At 44.6% G+C, this 21050-nt stretch overlaps 1 protein-coding gene across 6 annotated transcripts in view; it reads left to right on the forward strand.

Annotated features, from left to right (window-relative positions):
• The first annotated feature begins 776 nt into the window (after positions 1-776).
• CYP20A1 (cytochrome P450 family 20 subfamily A member 1) overlaps positions 777-21050 on the forward strand; it is a 60166-nt gene continuing 39892 nt past the window's right edge. For 3 of the 6 annotated variants that reach the window (XM_055290323.2, XM_063644976.1, XM_063644977.1), the window contains exons 1-4: positions 1149-1307; positions 8064-8113; positions 8966-9132; positions 14188-14330. In XM_055290323.2, coding sequence (XP_055146298.1) covers positions 1236-1307; positions 8064-8113; positions 8966-9132; positions 14188-14330 — 432 coding nt within the window. In that variant the 5' untranslated portion in view covers positions 1149-1235. Of the gene's footprint in view, positions 1308-8063; positions 8114-8965; positions 9133-14187; positions 14331-21050 lie in introns of all 6 variants that reach the window. The other 3 variants (XM_055290324.2, XM_063644979.1, XM_063644980.1) reach the window with 3 other exon arrangements.

Below are 21050 nucleotides of genomic sequence, written 5' to 3' on the forward strand. Positions count from 1 at the left end.
AGCTGTGCTAAGTGATTTTCATAAAATATGTAATTTAACCTACAGGCAACTCCATGGGGTATTATTTTCACTGTTTTACATAGAAGGAAATGGAAGCTTAGAAAACTCAAGCAATTTACCGAAAGTCAGTTAACAGAGCAAGGAAACCTAACAGTGTGCAGCCTCCGCTCACCAGAAAGTGTCAAAGAACCACATTTACTAGTACTTCAGACAGAAATTCTGCGAAACAAGGCGTATCTACTCTTGTTTTACTCCCAGAGACTTCCCTGTCCCGCTTAGATCAGTGGTGGTTTTCACTCAAATTTAAGTGTGTAACAGTGTCCCCAGGAGGGTTCTGTTAAAATAGACTGTTGTACGCGCCCCCTACCCCTGCCCACCCCGAGTGTTTGATTCAGTAGGTCTAGTTTGGGACAGAGAATCTTTTTATTTTGTTTTCCTTTTGTTTTGTTTTGTTTTTGAGACAGGGTCTCGCCCTGTCGCCCAGGCTGAAGCGCAGTCGTGCGATCTCGGCTCACTGTAGCCTCCGCCTCACAGGCTAAAGCGATCCCTCCAGCCTCAGCCTCCGGAGCAGCTGGGGGCCACAGGCGAGCGCCACCACTGCCGGCTAATTTTTTTTTTTTTGTAGAGACGGCGGTCTCACTATGTTGCCCACGCTGGTCTCAAACTCCTGGGCTCAAGGGATCCTCCCGCTTCAGCCTCCCAAGGTGCTGGGATTACAGGTGGAGCCACCGCGCCCGGCATTGATAATCTGAATCTCTAACGAGCTCCCGGGCGACGTTGATGCAGCTGGTACGGGGACCACTCTTCGAAAATCATTGGCTTAGAGGTTTTAATTCCGAATCCATTGGGAAAAGTGTTGGGCGGACAGAGCACTGCTAACTCCTAACTTTTCTCAGAAACCTGGGCGCTGCTTTCGCCAGCAACCCGGTCCCAAGTGGCGGGCATATTCTGTCTGAAATCGTGTGCACCGCAATCCCCGCCTTGGGGTGGAGGCTGGCGCTAGGCGGCCTCAGCCTCGGCCTGCTGCGCTCAGGAACCCACGCCCCGGCTCCTCGGCGATCCATTGCTCTTTCCGCTGGCGCCGGCCGGAGGCCTCGGTCACGCCCCCAGCGGCCCGTTGGTTGGCGGGTCCCGCGGGGTGCCCCCGCCCACACGCTACGCCTTAAATTGGGCCAGGCTGAGGCGCTGCTGCTCGAGCGGCCGATCCGAGACGTGGCTCCCTGGGCGGAAGAACCATGTTGGACTTCGCGATCTTCGCCGTTACCTTCTTGCTGGCGTTGGTGGGAGCGGTGCTCTACCTCTACCCGGTGAGCGCCGTCTTGGCTCTCTGGGGCCCCGGGCGCCGCCCCAGTCTCTCTGTCGCAGGCATCCAAGCCAACCTGCCCGCTGCGGGCCGCAGGGGGCGGGCCTGAGGGGAGGGTTCGGGTTCTCTCCAGGGCTTCAGCGCGGGGACCGCACCCGGACTCACGTGACGCCCCTCCGGGCAAGCGCTGAGAGCTACGTCGGCTGCGCAGCTACCCCTCAGGCGCCGGGCCAGGCGGGCGTAGAGCTGCTGAGGAAAAGCCCGCCCCCCCCGCGAGCCGTCCTCACCTTGCCAGGCACCCCGCGTCACTCACCAAGGCGGCTCTCAAGTACTTTGGGCAGCTTTTTGGCCGTAACTCCGCCGAACCCAAATTTCATTTCCCAGTGTGTCAGAGAGGAGACTCCTGGGCGCGCCACTCCTTTCTCCTTTCTTGAGGATTCTCCCAGCACTTGTGTATTCCTCCTTTCCATCTGTCCATCGATCTATCCTGACTGGAATCCAAAGTGCTCGAGGTCCAGGTCTTGCTCCTCTTAGGGGCTCCGGGGCAAATGCTTCTTTGGGGAGAGCGCCGCGCTGCCGGTTCGGGTGCGAGGTTGCCTCGGCCGCTGCCGCCTCTCCGAGCCTCCGGTCCTCCTCTCTCCACTTGCCTCCGTCAGCCAGAGAGGGAGGGTCTGAAAACAAAAGCATTGATGGCTGAGGACCGTCTTTAAAACCTGTTCTGCACGCTTTGGGAGGCTGAGGCGGGCGGATCACGAGGTCAGGATATCGAGACCATCCTGGCCAACATGGTGACACACCGTCTCTACTAAAAATGCAAACATTAGCTGGCTGTGGTGGCGGGCGCCTGTAATCCCAGCTACTCAGGAGGCTGAGGCAGGAGAATCGCTTGAACCCGGGAGGCGGAGCTTGCAGTGAGCCAAGATCGCACCACTGCACTCCAGCCTGGCGACAGAGCGAGACTCTATCTCAAAACAAACAAACAAACAAAAAAACACCTGTTCTACAAAGCAAGGTGGTGGTTTTACAGTGAAAGTTGAAAAGTAGCTGAACTGCTGGAATTGACCATACACCTTCTTAAATGTTCTTTTCCGAGCAGGTAAATGGATCAGACTGGAATCTTGCAACTACACAATCAGGGACTTCCTGAAATCTTATTTTCTGAGAAACTAAACAATTTTAGTGGTTCTTGAATTTTTGCTGATTTTAAAATGATACTCTTCTTTGATCAGCTCATAGAAGCACACTGTTTATTCTTGGCACTAGATATGTGCCAGATACGGTTCCATGTGCTGGGAATCCAGCCGTGAAACCGGACAGAGAATTCCTGACTTTTGGAATTTATTTCCTAGAGAAGGGGAACAGACAATACAAACAAATAACATAGGATTGTGGGTAGAAATAAAGTTGGGGATAGGTAGATTGTTGTTTTAAAGTAGGATGGCCAAGAGCTACGGAGACATTTGAGCAGAAACTCGAAGAAGGTGAAGCTGCAAGTCATTCAGGTGAAGGTGCAAGCCATTCTGAGAAAGAGCATTCCGGGTCGAGGGAGCAGCAAATGCAAACCCTCAGAGGGAGACACGCCTGGTGTGTTTCTGGAAAGCAAGGGGACCAGTGTGGTTAGAGTGTAGTAAATGAAGAAGATACCAGAGGAGAGAAAGTTAGAAAGATGGGAGTGAAGGACAGATTTTAAATGACTTGTAAGGCTTTTTTTATGGACTTTTGCTGTGTGCCGCTGGAGGATTTCAGCAGATGAATGCCATTTGAAATTGAATAGAATTAAAATTTAATTTTGTTAGATAAATTTTAAAAGAATCATTCTGGTTGCTAAGTCATGAATAGACATGGGTCTCCAGGTAAGGATGGAAGCAAGCCAAGTAATTAGGAGGATATTATCATTTCAGCTTGGATCATGGTAGTAGTGGCAGAGATAATGAGAACTAGTCAATTGTGAAGATAGTGCCAATGGGATTTCCCAGTGGATTGGATGTGAAATGTGAAAGAGAGGCATCAAGGAAAACACCAGTTATTTTTAGCCTGGTATCTGAAGGATAGATTAATTCCAGGGAAGATCAGGGGTTTTGTTGTTGGTGGTGGTTCTTTAGTTTTGTTTTAGTGGGAGGTAGTGGGGATTTATAGAGATTAGGAGTTGGTTTTGGGTAGGCTAGGTTTGAGATGCCTGTTAGACATTCAAGTGGAGATGTTGAGAAGTAACTGAATATATGTCTTGAGTTTATGGGAAAAGTCCAGGCTGAAGATACATATTTGGGAGCTATCAAAGTAAAGATGGTATTTAAAGCGAGGAGAACTGGTTGCGATCTCCCAGACAATTTAGATACAGGAGAGAAGAGGTCCCAGGGACCATTCCCTGGATTCTCCAATGTTAATGGTTGAGGAGAGAAAGAAGAGCCAGCAAAGGAGCCTGAGAAGGAGCAGCCACATAAATAGAAGGAAGCCAGATGTTTTAAGCAGAAGAGGATAATCAGCTAAGTCAAATGCTGCAGATATTTTAAGTAAAGTTAAGGCCTAACAATTTAATAACATTGGTAATCATTTTTTGTTTTGTTTTGTTTCGTTTAAGAGACAGAGTCTCACTGTCGCCCAGGCTACAGTGCAGTGGTACCATCATAGCTCATTGTAACCTCAAACTCCTGGCCCCAGGCGATCCTCCCACCTTAGCCTCTCAAGTTGCTGGGACTACATGCGCATGCCACCACAGCTGGCTAATTTTTAAATTTTTTATTTTTTATTTTTTGATACAAAGTCTCGCTCTGTCACCCAGGCTGGAGTGCAGTGGCATGATCTCTGCTCACTGCAGCCTCTGCCTCCCAGGTTCAAGCAATTCTCCTGCCTCAGCCTCCGAAGTAGCTGGGACTGCAGGCACACATCACCACACCCAGCTAATTTTTTTATTTTTAGTAGAGACAAGATCTCACCATGTTGGCCAGGCTGGTCTCGAACTCCTGACCTCAAGTGATCTGCCCACCTTGGCCTCCCAAAGCACTGGGATTACAGGCATGAGCCACCGCGCCCAACCTAATTTTTAAATTTTTTATAGAAATGGGGTCCCGCTTTGTTGCCCAGGCTGGTTTCAAACTTCTGGGCTGAAGGCATCCTCCTGCCTCAGCCTTCCAAAGATCTGGGATTACAGGCATGAGCCACTGCAACATTTGTAATCTTAAGAAGAGCGGTTTCAGTGTAACTGGGGTGATAAACCTAAATGGTGTGGATTCAGAGATAATCAAGTATAGATAGCTCTTTAGAGTTTTGCAGTAAAGGGGGCTGGTAACTACAGAGGGAAGTGAGGTGAAGAGACTCTTAAGGTAGGAGAAATTACATTATGCTGATGAGGGCTGTCAAGTCATAAAGGAGAAACTGATGATTTAAGAAGCTTATGGCCAGCATGGTGACTCAAGCCTATAATCCCAGCACTTCGGGAGGCTGAGGTGGGAGGATTGCTTGAACTCAGGAGTTTGAGACTAGACTGAGCATTATAGTGAGACCCTGTCTCTAAAATAAATAAATAAATAAGGCATGGTGGTGAGCGTCTGTGGTCCCTGGTCCCAGCTACTTGGGAGGCTGAAGCAGGAGGATTGCTTGAGCCTGGGAGATCGAGGCTGCAGTGAGCCAAGACGGCGCCATTGCAATCCAGACTGGGTGACAGAGTGAGACCATGTCTCAAAAAAAAAAAAAAAGCTTAGGTTCCATGGTCTGTTACTATAACCACTCCTTTGCATATACCTTCAGTTCCTTTGCCCTGTATCCATTTGTCATAATCATCTAGCAAACCCTAATTGTGATTAAATCCAATGTTCTGTCAATTCCACCCCTGAACCCACACAGCTGGAAAACAAACAAACAAAAAAAACACAGGCAGAAAAGAACACAGCCATAGTGACCAGTCTCATTTTAATTCATAAACCTTAAGTGGGGTGTCTGGAAATCACCTGGTGCATTCACTCTCCAAATTTTCTAGATAACTTTTCATTCCTTCCCTGTCTTCACATCTTCTGTCTTCACCAATAACTGATAATCTCTTTTTTGTTTTTTTGAGACGGAGTCTTACTCTGTCACCCAGGCTGGGGCTGGAGTGCAATGGTGTGGTCTCAGCTCACTGCAACCTCCACCTTCTGGGTTCAAGCGATTCTCCCACCTCATCCTCCCGAGTAGCTGGGAGTACAGGCGCATGCCACCACACTTGGCTAATTTTTGTATTTTTAGTAGAGACGGGGTTTCGCTATGTTGGCCAGGCTGGTCTTGAACTCCTGACCTCGTGATCTGCTCTCACCTCTTTTTCTTTTTTTTTTAGATGGAGTCTCGCATTATCTCCCAGGCTGGAGTGCACTGTTGTGATCTTGGCTCACTGTAACCTCCGCCTCCCGGGCTCAAATCCCGCCTCAGCCTCCTGAGTAGCTGGGATTACAGCGCCCACTACCACGCCCTGTTAATTTTTGTATTTTTAGTAGAGACGGGGTTTCAACATGTGTGCCAGGCTGATTTTGAACTCCTGAGCTCAAGTGATCCCCGCACCTTGGCCTCCCAAAGTACTGGGATTACAGGCATGAGCCACTGCGCCTGGCCTCTTTTTTTTTTTTTTTTTTTTTTTTGATACAGGGTCTCACTCTGTCACCCAGGCTGCAGTGCAATGGTGTGACCTTGGCTTACTGCAGCCTCGACCTACCAGGCTCAAGTGATCCTCCTGCCTCAGCCTCCTGAGTAGCTAGGACTATAGCGCTGGCCACTGCACCTGACGAATTTTTTGTACTTTTTAAAGAGACGGGGTTTCCCCATGTTGCACAAGCTGGTCTCAAACTCCTGGACTCAAATGATCGTCCTGCCTTGGCCTCCCAAAGTACTGGGATTATCGATGCACGCCACCACACCTGGCCTATTTCATTAAAAAAATAAAACCAATCTGGAGATAATTTCCACACCACCCTGCCTATCTGCCTAAATTTGTGCCCTTACATTCCACGTTCCCTCCTATTACTATGAATTGGCTATGCTCCCAATTAAATGCCCCCCACCCCATCTCTTCACTCCTGTACTAGATCTCCTACCTTCTCACCCACTCAAGAAAATGGCTCTAGCACAGCAGTTTTTCTGTTTCCTTTTTTTTTGAGACAGAGTCTCACTCTGTCACCCAGGCTGAAGTGCAATGGTGCAATCACAGCTCACTGCAACCTCCACCTTCCAGGTTCAAGTGATTCTCATGCCTCAGCCTCCTGAGTAGCTGGGACTACAGGAGTGTGCCACCATGCCCAGCTAATTTTTGTATTTTTAGTACAGATGGAGTCGCCATGTTTGTCAGGCTGGTCTTGAACTCCTGACCTCAAGTGATCATCCACCTCAGCCTCTGAAAGTGCTGGGATTACAGGCAAGAGCCACTGCACCCGGCCCAGCACAGCAGTTTTCTTCTGTTTCTTGCATCATCATAATGAAAGTATTAGAATGGACCTTGATTTTTTTTTTTTTTTTTTTTTTTAAGCCAAACCAGCTGGGACCACATATAAACTCAGAACAAAGAAAACAAAGAAAAATGTACTGGATATGTGTTAGTTGATGTAGAGTGTATATTAAATTTTTCAAACACCTTAGTTTAATTGACACAGAGGAAGAATAATATCCAGAATGAAATAATTTTTTTTTTTTTTTTGAGACAGAGTCTTGCTCTGTCGCCCAGACTGGAGTACAGTGGCGCGATCTCGGCTCACTGCAAGCTCCACCTTCCAGGTTCACGCCATTCTCCTGCCTCAGCCTCCCGAGTAGCTGGGACTATAGGTGCCCGCCACCACGCCTGGCTAATTTTTTGTATTTTTAGTAGAGACGGGGTTTCACCGTGTTAGCCAGGATGGTCTCGATCTCCTGACCTCGTGATCCGCCTGCCTCGGCCTCCCAAAGTGCTGGGATTAACAGGCGTAAGCCACCGCGCCCGGCCTTTTTTTTTTTTTTTTTTTTTTTGAGATGGAGTCTTGCTCTGTCGCCCAGGCTATAGTGCGGTAGCACGATCTCAGCTCACTGCAACCTCTGCCTCCCAGGTTCAAACAATTATCCTGCCTCAGCCTCCTGAGTGGCTGGGACTACAGGTGTGTGCTACCACGCCCAGCTATTAAGCCTAGTACCCATTGGCCAGGCGCGGTGGCTCACGCTTGTAATCCCAGCACTTTGGGAGGCCGAGGCGGGCGGATCACGAGGTCAGGAGATCAAGACCACGGTGAAACCCCGTCTCTACTAAAAATACAAAAAAATTAGCCAGGCGTGGTGGCGGGTGCCTGTAGTCCCAGCTACTCGGAGAGGCGGAGCTTGCAGTGAGCCGAGATTGCACCACTGCACTCCAGCCTGGGCGACAGAGCGAGACTCCGTCTCAAAAAAAAAAATAAAGCCTAGTATCCATTAGTTGTTTTTCCTGATCCTCTCACCCTCCGAGAGGCCCCAGCATGTATTGTTCCCCTCTATGTGTCCATGTGTTCTCATCATTTAGCTCCTACTTATAAGTGAGAACACGTAGTATTTGATTTTCTGTACCTATATTAGTTTGCTAAAGAAAATGGCCTCCAGCTCCATCTGTGTCCCTGCAAAGGACATGGAAATCATTCTTTTCCATGCAAAGAACCCCTTTTTTTTGTATTTTAATATGGAAATAATTTTATAGATTCAACTTAATTGATAAGCTATTATTTAAGGTCCTGCAGATGTCTTAGTGAAACACATCTGACTTATGGGATATATGATAATTCATTATTATAAACTTTTTTTTTTTAAGGCTTCCAGACAAGCTGCAGGAATTCCAGGGATTACTCCAACTGAAGAAAAGTGAGTAATTATTTTCTTGGAATTAAGTAGAGTTAATTCTTCATTATTGATATCAAGACTAAACCATATTTTTAGCCAATCATGGTAGCTCTTGCCAGCTACTGAGGAGGGTGAGGTGGAAGATCGCTTGAGGCCAGTTTAATGCTACAGCGAGCTATGATTGTGCCACTGCACTCCAGCCTAGGCGACAGAGCCAGACCCTGTTTCTAAAAAAAATAAATAAATAAAAAGAAAACTAAGGTTATTTTGTGGCAGGACCAGGCAGACAGATGGAATAGAGTAGGTAGTTCAGAAGACAAATCAAAATGATAAACCATACTTTTAGATCACTCATCTTATTTCAATTCCTTTGATTGCCCTAAATTTACCTTGGCATGTAACCTAAACTTTGTTAACAGAAAGGAGGGTCGTGTAAATCAAAACATTTCATTGCTTTCACTTCCCCTTGCCAGAGAAAGCTGAAAAGAGGATTAAGATAGAAGGAAAGAAAGAAAAGATTGCCATGGCTGATCTGATGATTTTCACCAGCCGATGATGTCCATTGCCATCTCAGAATTAGGTGCTGGGAAAGTGGGATAGCTTTCCAGTATCTAAGTCGGATGTTCCTATGGAGCTTTCGTATTTGGTTTGAAGTGTTAAGAATTCTTAAAATATCAGACAAATCCATATCTAAATATAACTATAGAAATATAGCAAGAAGGCAAATAGAATTGAGTTTTGTATTTTGCAGTAATTTGAATTTCATGAACCTTTGTTCTCATTTATTGACACAGTTAATTCAGAGTCAACTGTTGTTTTTCTGATTTTTCCAAGTTAAATTGATTATTTTGTCAAATGTTGTTCTTTTGCCAGAGATGGTAATCTTCCAGATATTGTGAATAGTGGAAGTTTGCATGAGTTCCTGGTTAATTTGCATGAGAGATACGGGCCTGTGGTCTCCTTCTGGTTTGGCAGGCGCCTCGTGGTTAGTTTGGGCACTGTTGATGTACTGAAGCAGCATATCAATCCCAATAAGACATGTAAGTTTAATTGTCTTTCTAATTACCTGATCCTTACCTTACAAGAATGAATGTTTAGGTTGGGCACGGTGGCTCACGCCTGTAATCCCAACACTTTGGGAGGCTGAGGCAGGTGGATCACTTGAGGCCAGGAATTCGAGACCAGCCTGGCCAACATGGTGAAACCCCTTCTGTACTAAAAATACAAACACTAGTCGGGTGTGGTGGCACACGCCTATAATCCCAGCTACTTGGGAGGCTGAGGCATGAGAATCTCTTGAACCCCGGGGACGGAGGCTGCAGTGAGCCAAGATTGCACCACTGTACTCCAGCCTGGGCGACAGAGCGAGACTCTGTCTCACAAAAATAAAAAAAGAATGAATGTTTATAAATAAAAACTATATAGATATATATATCGTTCTTGGATAGGAATAGCCAACATTTATTGAATGCTTTGTACTATGTGCTAGGCACTGTGCTGAAGTCTTATTACCTAATTTAAGATAGTATTTTAAATAATTGTGTTTTTCCTTAATTTATAAGCATATATGATAAAATCTCAGTGTAAATTCCAACAGGATTTTTTTGGGACCCTGAAAAAATAGTTCCAAGGTATATCTGGAAGAGTAAATGTACATGAGCAGCCAGGAAACAATCCTAAAAAGAGTATTAATGGGCTGGGCATCGTGGCTCACGCCTGTAATCTCAGCACTTTGGGAGGCCGAGGCAGGTGGATCATGAGGTCAGGAGATCGAGACCATCCTAGCCAACATGGTGAAACCCTGTCTTTACTAAAAATACAAAAATTAGCCGAGCGTGGTGACGTGTGCCTGTAGTCCCAGCTACTCGGGAGGCTGAGGCAAGAGAATTGCTTGAACCTGGGAGGCGGAGGTTGCAGTGAGCCGAGATGCGCCACTGCACTCCAGCCTGGGCAACAGAGTGAGACTCCGTCTCCAAAAAAAAAAAAAAAAGAATATTAATGAGGGAAATACTTGTGCCATCAGTTAGTATAGAGTATTATAAAGCTAGATTAATTTAAAGAATCTTGTACTGGCCAGGCGTAGTGGCTCACACTTATAATCCCAACACTTTAGGAGGCCAAGGTGGGAGGATCACTTGAGCCCAGGAGTTCAAGACCAGTCTGGGCAACATAGTGAGACCCCATCGCTGCAAAAAATACAAAAATTAGCCAGATGTGATACGTGTGCCTGTAGACCTAGCTACTTGGGAGGCTGAGGTGGGAGGATTGCTTGAGTTCAGGAGGTTGAGGCTTCTGTAAGCCAAGGTTGCGCTACTCTACTCCAGCCAGGCAGCCAGGGGACAGGGTAAGAACCTGTCTCTTAAAAAAAAAGAATCTCCTGGCCGGGCGTGATGGCTCCTGCCTGGTGTGCCAGCACTTTGGGAGACCAAGGCAGGCAGATCACCCGAGGTCAGGATTTCGAGACCAGCATGGTGAAACCCTGTCTCTACTAAAAATACAAAAATTAGCCAGGCCTGGTGATGTGCGCCTGTAATCCCAGCTACTTGGGAGACTGAGGCAAGATAATCTCTTGAACCCGGGAGGCAGAGGTTGCAGTGAGCCGAGGTCACACCACTGCACTCCAGCCTGGGTGACAGAAAGAGACTCCATCTCAAAAAAAAAAAAAAGACTCTCATACTGTGGTCAAGCTAGGCAAACATGTAAAAGAGTAGAGAGTTCAGAAGACAAACCAAATATATATGATAAAGATAGCATTTTATGACAAAAGGGAAAAGTAATAAATGTTTTGGGGAATATTGTTTAGCTAGTTGTAAAAAATAAATCTCAATCCCTGCCTTATTCTATTCCCCCCGCCCCGCCCCGCCAGCTTTTGCCTAGGCTAGAGTGCAGCGGTGCTATCACAGCTCACTGTATAACCTCTGCAATTCCTGGGCTCAAGCAATCCTCCCACCTCAGCCTCCTGAGTAGGTGGGACTATAGGCATGCACCACCATGCCTGGCTAATTTATTTACTCTTTAGTGGAGATGAGGTCTCGCTACGTTGCCCAGGCTGGCCTCCAACTCCTAGACTCAAGCGATTCTCCCACCTCTGCCCTCCAAAATGCTGGGATTATAGATGTGAGCCACTTCACCTGGCCTCTGCCTTATTTCTTATATCAAGATAAATTCTAGATGATTAAAATATCAGGTCATAAAGGTAATACAAGAAAACATGGTTAAATATTAAATTTTTTCTCTTTGGTTAGAGAGAATGTAGATAAACCTCTTCTTACAATGGTACAAGATCTAGGAGCTGTAAAACACAAGTTAGATAAATCTGTCTACATAAAAATGAAAAATTTTAGTACAATAACAAACACCTTGAATGGATGCGGTAGCACATAGCTGTAGACCCAGCTACTCAGGAAGCTGAGGTGCGAAGATCGCTTGAACTCAAGAGTTGAAGACCAGTCTGGGAGACACATTGAGACTGTCTCTAACTTAAAAACAAAGTCAAAATCACCTTGAGAAAGGAAGAAAGAGAGATGGTAAAATGTTGGCCACACATGGCTACACCTGATGGGTAGTAATTGATTACCATATTTTTGTTAAATAAAAAGGCACCATGACAAAGTTTAAAAGAGAAATGGAAAAGTAATTTACCACCAATATGTTAAATATATATAGTCCTTAAAAACTAGTAAGAAAAAATAGGCCAGGCATGGTGGCTCACACCTGTAATCCCAGCACTTTGGGAGGCTGAGGTGGGCGGATCACCTGAGGTCAGGAGTTCGAGACCAGCCTGGCCAACATGGTGAATCCCTGTCTCTACTAAAAATACAAAAATTAGCTGGGCATGGTTGCAGATACCTGTAATCCCAGCTACTCGAGAGGCTGAGGCAGGAAAATCGCCTGAACCTGTGAGGTGGAGGTTGCAGTAAGCCGAAATTGTGCCATTGCACTCCAACTTGGATGACAGATCGAGACTCCATCTCAAAAAAGAAAAAAGAAAATGCCCTTTTAGAGAAATGGGCAAAAACAAGATCATTAAGAAAGGAGTAAACAAATTTAAAGATTTCAGCCTCACTAATATTCAGCTGGGTACAAATAAAAATGAGAAATTTTACTTATCTCCCTAGAAGAGATGAAGAATACTGGCAGAACGCATTGTTGATGAGGGAATGGGGAATCATGTGGTGTACATGTACTATACAAGCTCTCTGGAAAAAAAGTTGACAGTAACCATTGACCTAACAATAATATCTTAAGGAGTTGATCCATAAATTGATAATCACAGATATGAGAAAATATTTATATTAGCATTGTTTACAAAAAAAAATTGAAGCAACCTAAATATCAATGGCTGAATAAATGAATACTTTCAGGCCTGAATATGATGATGTAGATTGATTTTATCAGATACTTATATAGCAATTATGATATCTCAGCACTATTCCAAGCCCTTTACAAATATTAACTCATTTAATTCTCAGAACAACTTCATGAAGAAGGTATTATGGTTATCCCTTTTTTGCAGAAGAGAAACCTGAGGTACAGAGAGGTTACTTGCCTAAGGTCACAGCTAATTAGTGATAGAGCTAGGACTTGAAGTCAGGCAGTCTGGTTCAAGATTGTGCTTTTGTAGAACAAGGATCTCTGAGGAAGAAAAAAAAAGATTGTGCTTTTAATTACTAGGCTTTATACAACATGAAAAGATGGCTCTGTCGGGGAATATAATGAGGAAAACCAGAATGGTCTCTGCTCCTATGGAGTTTCTAGGCTAATGTTGGAGAGTGAGGGAAGTATGTAAACATTCAAATTATCACACTAATGAACTGAGAGAAGTGCTCTGAAAGAGGAGAATGTAGTTCTTTGTGAAATCTGACAGATTTTTCTGTCTCTCTCTCTCTGTTAAGAAATGATAACAGCTAGGCTGGGCGCGGTGGCTCACGCCTGTAATCCCAGCGCTTTGGGAGGCCGAGGCGGGTGGATCACGAGGTTAGGAGATCGAGACCATCCTGGCTAACACGGTGAAACCCCGTCTCTATTAAAAATACAAAAAATTATCCGGGCGTGGTGGCGGGCGCCTGTAGTCCCAGCTACTCAGGAGGCTGAGGCAGGAGAATGGCGTGAACCCAGGAGGCGGAGCTTGCAGTGAACTGAGATTGTGCTTCTGCACTCCAGCCTGGGGGACAGCGAGACTCCGTCTCAAAAAAAAGAGATGATAACAGCTGTGAAAAATGTCTAAAATGTTAACAGTATCTGGGATGCATTTTTCTGTCTTTTCTGTATTGTTTGAATTGTTTTTACAATGACAGTGTATCTTTGTAGGCATGTGAAAACAATAGTCATTAAAGAAACAAGTATTGGAGAAAATAAATTTTTGAATTCAGCTACATAATTTTACTGTAATACTTGATAACCACAAATCACAAACTTATCCATTTTGCTTTAAAATCAGGGGCATGTGCTTATTTAAAAAAAATTTGAAGACATGATAGTTATATAGGTAGAAAATTTATGTCAGTATTAATGACTTAACAGTGGAATTCCAGTCAGGATATTGTGTTCTTGCCAGTTTTCACTGACTCTTAAATTGTTCATATTTTAAAAACAGTTTGCCGGGCGCGGCATCTCATGCCTGTAATCTCAGCACTCTGGGAGGCTGAGGCAGGCGGATCACTTGAGATCAGGAGTTCGAGACCAGCCTGGCCAACATGTTGAAACCCCGTCTCTACTAAAAGTACAAAATTAGCCAGGAGTATTGGCACACGCCTGTAATCCTATCTACTTGGGAGGCTGAGGCAGGAGAATTGCTTGAACCTGGGAGGCAGAGGTTGCAGTGAGCCGAGATCATGACATTGCACTCCAGCCTAGGCGAGAAGAGTGAAACTCTGTCTCAAAAGAAAAAAAAAAAAAAAAAAAAAAAAAAAAATGTATATATATATATATATATATATATATAAAATAAAAAATAAAAACAGTTAAGGGAATTATGAAAAACAGTTGCCATGCTTTCAGCTACAATTCTTTACCTCCCTGATCTCTTGTTCTCTTACAGGATATATTTTTGAGTGATTATTTTGATAGAGAAATATTTAATTTGTCTGTTTCAGCGGACCCTTTTGAAACCATGCTGAAGTCATTATTAAGGTATCAATCTGGTGGTGGCAGTGTGAGTGAAAACCACATGAGGAAAAAATTGTATGAAAATGGTGTGACTAATTCTCTGAAGAGTAACTTTGCCCTCCTCCTAAAGGTAAGGTGATAAGTAGTTTGGTCTAGTGTTCTACAACATAAATAATCGTTTTTTTTTTTTTTTTTGAGTATTGGTGTGTACTGTCTTTGTTACTCTTTTCTTTCCTGTCCCTCTAAGCTAATTTTATTCTGAAATTAAAAACAACAACAATAACAAAACACACACACACAAAAGAAAAGAAAACAAAAATCTTAACATCCAGACTCACCGTATAAGTTGGAATGATGAGAGTCGAGAGCACCTGAAGAAGTTTCTGTATGTATGTATGTATGTGTGTATATATATATTTTGTTGTTGTTGTTGTTGTTGTTGAGACAGAGTCTCACTCTGTCACCCAAACTGGAGTGCAGTGGTGTGATCTCGGCTCACTGCAACCTCTGCCTCCTAGGTTTAAGCAATTCTCATGCCTCAGCCTCCCTAGTAGCTGGGATTACAGGTGCGCACCACCACACCTGGCTAATTTTTGTATTTTTAGTAGAGGCAGGGTTTCACCATGTTGGCCAGGCTGGTCTCAAACTCCTGACCTCAAGTGGTCTACCCACCTCTGCCTCCCAAAGTGCTCCATGATAGGAGTTTTCAGACGCTGCTTGGCTTTGGAGAGTTCCTTATTCCCACTACAACTCTGAGCTGTAGGGCAGCTCCTATTAGCCATATGCAGATTGCCACTAGTCTTAGTCGGCCCCACGCTTTCTCGGAGCACACAGTCCATGCTAAGAGATCTGTGACTCCCCACTTCATGGCTGATGAGCCTAATTAGGGACCTCCATTCACACACTTTCACACACTTCCCCACTCCTAGTTCCTGTGTTCGTAATTGGGGTGGTGAGAGTGGCCACTCAGTTTCCCAGTTGGGGTGGCGAGCCATTCTCGTCAGCTCCAGTTTCCTAGTTGGGGTGGCGAGCCACCCTTGCCACCTCCAGTTTCCCTTTTGTAACTGACATAGCGAGCCACTGTCACGTCCTGTGTTGGTTTGGGTGTGAGTTTCATATGAATTGACGAGCCACTCTTGTCACCCCGAGCCCCTCTGGGTCAGACTATTTGGCACACCCCAGGAGGTGATCAGGCTCCCCTTCCATCCCCATGGGTCCTGCCTTGGGCCCCAAAACCTTACTGCGGTTCCTGAAGTGTGCTGTTTCTGAAATCGTCCTGTAGCCCCTCTTTAGGTTCTGTTGTGCTGCTGGGTAGGGGCGCCAGGTCAGGGGAGAGCTGATCTCCCCTACGGGCTGAAGTTCTCCCGGCAGCACCTGGGGTCACAGGTCTCCCCTGGCCCAGGGCTGTGGCCCCCAGAGGCAAAGGAGACAGTAAACCTGCCATCTTGGGTCCTTTCGTGGTCACCAAAAATGTTGCGGGGAACTGAGGACCAGAGAGACTGATATGGAGAACAGGAGGATTGTTTATTTTAAGGTAACGCACCAGCTCAGTGGATTCACATCCAAAAAACTGAACATTGAACAAAGACAGAGCAGGGTTTTTATAAGCGAATTTACAGAAGCAGAACAAAAGCAGTTAATCATACAGTGACAGGTCACATAATCTATAGCATAACATAAGCTGTGGCCTTGCATAGCTGGTGACTTTGTAGCTGCCTTGAAAGAAAAACAAGAACTGGCTAAATACAGACATTTGTAATACATAATCATGCTTAAGAAGCCAAGGAAAGGAGTAACAGTAAAAAAATTTGTCTTTTTCTTTTTTTTTTTTTCCTTTAACCTTACTCTGGATGGGGGTGGTGGTGTTTGGAGCCTATTCCTTTGGCCTTGGCTTTTTGGACAATGTTATCTTATAACTGTCCTTGAAGTGAGTTTGCTAGGCAGAGGAAAACTTGTTTTTTTCTTTCTTTCTTTTTCTTTTCTTTTTTTTTTTTTTTTTTTTTTTTGATACAGAGTCTCACTCTGTTGCTCAGGCTGGAATGCAGTGGCGTGATCTCAGCTCACTGCAACCTCCGCCTTCTGGGTTCAAGCAATTCTCTGCCTCAGCCTCCCGAGTAGCTGGGATTACAGGCGCCCGCCACCATGCCCAGCTAATTTTTTGTATTTTTAGTAGAGATGGGGTTTCACCATCTTGGCCAGGCTGGTCTTGAACTCCTGACCTTGTGATCCACCACCTCTGCCTCCCAAAGTGCTGGGATTACAGGCATGAGCCACTGCACCTGGACTTGTTCTTTTCTTTTTAACCCTTGCCTTGCCTGTTACTTTGAATGAATGCATATTTATTTTTAAATTTCTGCCTCAACTTGAGGTCAGGAGTTCGAGACTGGCCTGCCCAATATGGTGAAACCCTATATTTACTAAAAATACAAAAGTTAGCTGCGTGTGGTGGCACATGCCTGTAGTCCTAGCTACTCGGGAGGCTGAGGCAGAAGCATCACTTGAACCAAGGAGGTGAAGGTTGCAGTGAGCCAAGATCATGCCGCTCACTGCACTCCAGTCTGGGCGACAGAGCTAGACTCGTCTCAAAAAAAAAAAAAAAAAAAAATTGTTATCATTCCAATGTTTTGTGTGCACAATAGAATTTTAATGTAATTAGATTATACTACGTGGATAGTCCTTGTGTTTTTTATTTACCATTGTATTGTAAGCATTTTTATAGCACTTGGTATTCTTTGAAAATCACATTTGATCTGGGTGTAGTGGCTCACACCTGTCATCTCAGCACTTTGAGAGGCTGAGGCGGGTGGATCGTTTGAGGGCAGGAGTTCCAGACCAGCCTGGCCGACATGGTGAAAGTCCATCTCTACTAAAAATACAGAAAAATTAGCCGGGCGTGGTGGCACGCATCTGTAGTCCCAGCTACTTAGGATGTTGAGGCATGAGAATCAGTTGAACCTGAGAGTTGGAGGTTGCAGTGAGCCAAGATTGCGCCACTGCACTCCAGCCTGGGTGACAGAGTGAGACTCCATCTCCAAAAAAAAAAAGAAAGAAAAGAAAATCACATTTGAAAAGAATCTCTAATGTCAATTTTACCTTCTAAATGCCTTTCAAATTGATCTACTTCTCTCCCACGAGCATTGCCATCACCCTGGTTTAAATTTCCATAATCTTACCTGGATTGCTTATTTCTCTTTCCCCTTTCCTTCCCGTGTATTTTCCCATGCTCTGCAGTTGACAGGTACCTCTTGGCAGTCTGATGAAACCTTCAACTCCTTCTGAGAATAACATTTTTAAATGCATAGCTAAAGCAAACCAATATAGTTACAAAATATTAATACTTTTTAAAAATCTTGTGATATTATATTTGCCTCTTTGTTAATGTATTAAATAGCAAGATCTAATAATTCTTCCGGAAACTTCCGTGAATTTAAAGTAGTGATGCAAGGGCCAAAATTATTATTATGAGATTTTTCCAGTATTTATAATGGGAACATATTTTGAGATTTGTATTGGTTTAAAAGGTCAGAGCCTATACTCATACAATCGAAGGAAATGCTAAGTTTTATTCAGAGGTTAGTTAAAAAGAACGATTGTTTTTTCCCCTGATCCAAGTTCGTGGACTGCACTGGATTCCACGAACAGACCCTTTGGTATCTGTGGACTCTAGTTTGAAAACCCCTTTGTTCTTGGGACAAACTCCACATTTTTAACATAGTCTTCAGGACTTTTTATGATTTAGCCTGGCTACTTTTCCAGCCTGGTTTCCCACATTCTCATTTGGCTTATAGTCTAGCCACACTTGTTTTCTTTTGTCTTCAGATGTACCCTGTTCCCTCCTATCTCAGGGCCTGTCTATGCCATTCCCATTGCGTGGAATGCACCTCCAGTCATCCACACACTTAGCTAATGTGTGTTCATTTTTCAGCTCCTAGTTTAAATGTCACCTCCCCAGGGACGCTATCTCTGATCATCCCACATTGCTAGATAGGTCCCCTTTTATTTATTTTGTTTTAATTTTTTAAGGCAGAGTCTTGCTGTGTTGCCTAGGCTGTAGTGCAATGACCTGATCATAGCTTACTGTAGCCTCAAATTCCTGGGCCGACGGGATCCTCCCACCTCAGCCTCCTGAGTAGCTGGGATTACAGGCATGTGCCACCATGCCCGGCTAGTTGTTTTTAAAATTTTTTGTAAAGACGTGTGTCTCATTGTGTTTCCTAGGCTGGTGTTGAACTCGTGGCCTCAAGTGTTCCTCCCACCTTCGTCTCCCAAAGTGCTGGGATTGCAAGCATGAGCCACTGCACCCAGCCAGTTTCCCCTTTTAGATGCTATCATAACACCCCGTGCCTTTCCTTTACAACACTTTTCCCAGTTTATAATTCTGTTTTACTTATTTATTTTTATTTTTCTTTTCTTTTTGAGATGGAGTCTCGCTCTGTCTGCCAGGCTGGAGTGCAGTGGTGCAATCTTGGCATACTGCAACCTCTGCCTCCCAGGTTCAAGCAATTCTCCTTCCTCAACCTCCCGAGTAGCTGGGATTACAGGTGCATGCCACAACGCCCGGTAATTTTTGTATTTTTAGTAGAGGCAGGGTTTCGCCATGTTAGCCAGTTTGGTCTCAAACTCCTAGCCTCAGGTGATCCACCCGCCTCGGCCTCCCAAAGTGCTGGGATTACAGGCATGAGCCACCGCACCCACCAGTAATTCTATTTTTTGTAATCCTTTGTCTGTCTCCCTCACTTAAGTGTGTGCTCCATGAAGGTAGGGACTATTTCATTTTGATTACTGCTGTATACTTGGCTCTTGTGATAGAACAGGCCCTCAGTCAATATTTATTACATCAGTGAATGAATACTGATAACTTAATGTTCCTAAATTCTTTGACTCCTCTCTTACTTCCATAGGTCTGTCTTTTTTCTCCTCTGAAACATTTTTCCCAGCCTTGCCTGGCTAACTTCTACGCCAGCCTCTAGTTTAGTTAAATATGCTTGCCTCCATGTACCGTCTCTAAACTTCCATAACAACTGGATATATTTACATAAAATTAAGCTTTTTTTTATTATTTTTAAAAATTTTTCACATAGAGATGGGGTCTCACCATGTCGCCCAGGCTGATCTCAAACTCCTGGGCTCAAGCAGTCCACCCACTTTGGCCTCTCGTGATGAGACCCTGTCTCTACAAAAAAAAAAAAAAAAAATAGAAAAATTAGCTGAGCATGGTGGCGTATGCCTGTGGTCCCAGCTAATCAAGAGTCTGAGGCGAGAGGATTGCTTGAGCCTGGGAGGCAGAGGTTGCAGTGAGCCAAGATTGCGCCACTGCACTCCAGCCTAGGCGACTGTGAGACCCTGTCTCAAAAAAAAAAAAAAAATCCATTTGGTCAGTTTGGATTTATTTTCCTTTCCCTCTTCTATAACTTTGTTCATTCTTCCTGAAAATGTTCTGACTACACATTGTAAGCATTTTTGTATTTAAATATCTGGTAGTTCTCTTAAGAGTATGCCTTATTAACTTTAAAAGTATCCATTAAAAAAATTTTTTTTTGCCAGTCGCGGTGGCTCACACCTATAATCCCAGCACTTTGGGAGGCCGATGCAGGTGGATCACAAGGTCAGGAGTTCAAGACCAGCCTGGCCAACAAAGTGAAACTCCGTCTCTACTAAAAATACAAAAAATTAGCCGGGCGTGGTGGCAGGCGCCTGTAATCCCAGCTACTCAGGAGGCTGAGGCAGGAGAATTGCTTGAACCCAGGAGGCAGAGGTTACAGCGAGCTGAGAGCGCTCCACTGCACACCAGCCCAGGCAACAGCGCATGACTCCATCTCAAAAAAAAAAAAAAAAAAAAAGTGGTTACTTAATAGGTGTATATATTTATGGGGTACATGAGATATTTTGATACAGACATACAATGTGTAATAATCACATTAGGGTAAATCAGGTTATCTTTTTAAATTTTTTTCAGTCAAGGTCTTGCACTGTTGCCTGGGCTCAAGTGCAGTGGCACAATTATAGGTCACTGGAGCATCGAATTCCTGGGCTGAACGGATCCTCCTGCCTCAGCCTCCTGAGTAGCTGGGACCACAGGCACGTGCCACCATGCCCAGCTAATTTTTGTATTTTTATGTAGAGATGCAGTCACACTATATTTCCTATGCTACTCTTAAAATCCTGGTCTCAAGTGATCCTCCTGCCTTGGGCCCGTGAAGCACTAGGATTACAGGTGTGAGCCACTGTGCCTCAGGCCTTTACAGTATCCACTTTTAAAAATTACATTTGGAAGCTGGGCATAATGGCACATGCCTGTATTCGTAACTACTCAGGAGGAAGGATCACATCAACCCAGGAGTTCAAGGGTATTGTGAGTGATAATCGTGCCTGTGAATAGCCACTGCACTCCTGCCTGGGCAACATAGCAGGACCCTATGTTTAAAAACAAAAATACAGTTAGTAAATGTTGAATGCCGTTTTTCCCATATGGAAGTTCTATCTGAAACTCAAACTTTCCATTTAAGACTTGAGACCGACTTTCTCAGTCCACTATAAGCATTAATTAATACATTGGTTCTGCTCTGCACACTTCTGCTTCTAAAAACAAACTGAACAAGACCTTCCTTTGCCTATGGTTGCTGCTGATTAGTTTTTGTCTTTTCCAGCTTTCATCTGTAACTGATAGCCAGTATTCTCAGGGCTATCAGGAGGCTTGTGCACCCAAATTCCCATTCTCTCATTGTTACCATTCCTGTTTTGTATCTCAAGGTTCTGTATTGGTTGTGCATATGTTGTGTTCTTTGAAGCTCTCAGGCTGCCTGATTTTTGTTTGCCATAGCTGTTCGTTACCTCTCATTTTCCTCCCTAG

Source organism: Symphalangus syndactylus, chromosome 8, assembly GCF_028878055.3.
Source record: "Symphalangus syndactylus isolate Jambi chromosome 8, NHGRI_mSymSyn1-v2.1_pri, whole genome shotgun sequence".
Classification (NCBI taxonomy): domain Eukaryota; kingdom Metazoa; phylum Chordata; class Mammalia; order Primates; family Hylobatidae; genus Symphalangus; species Symphalangus syndactylus.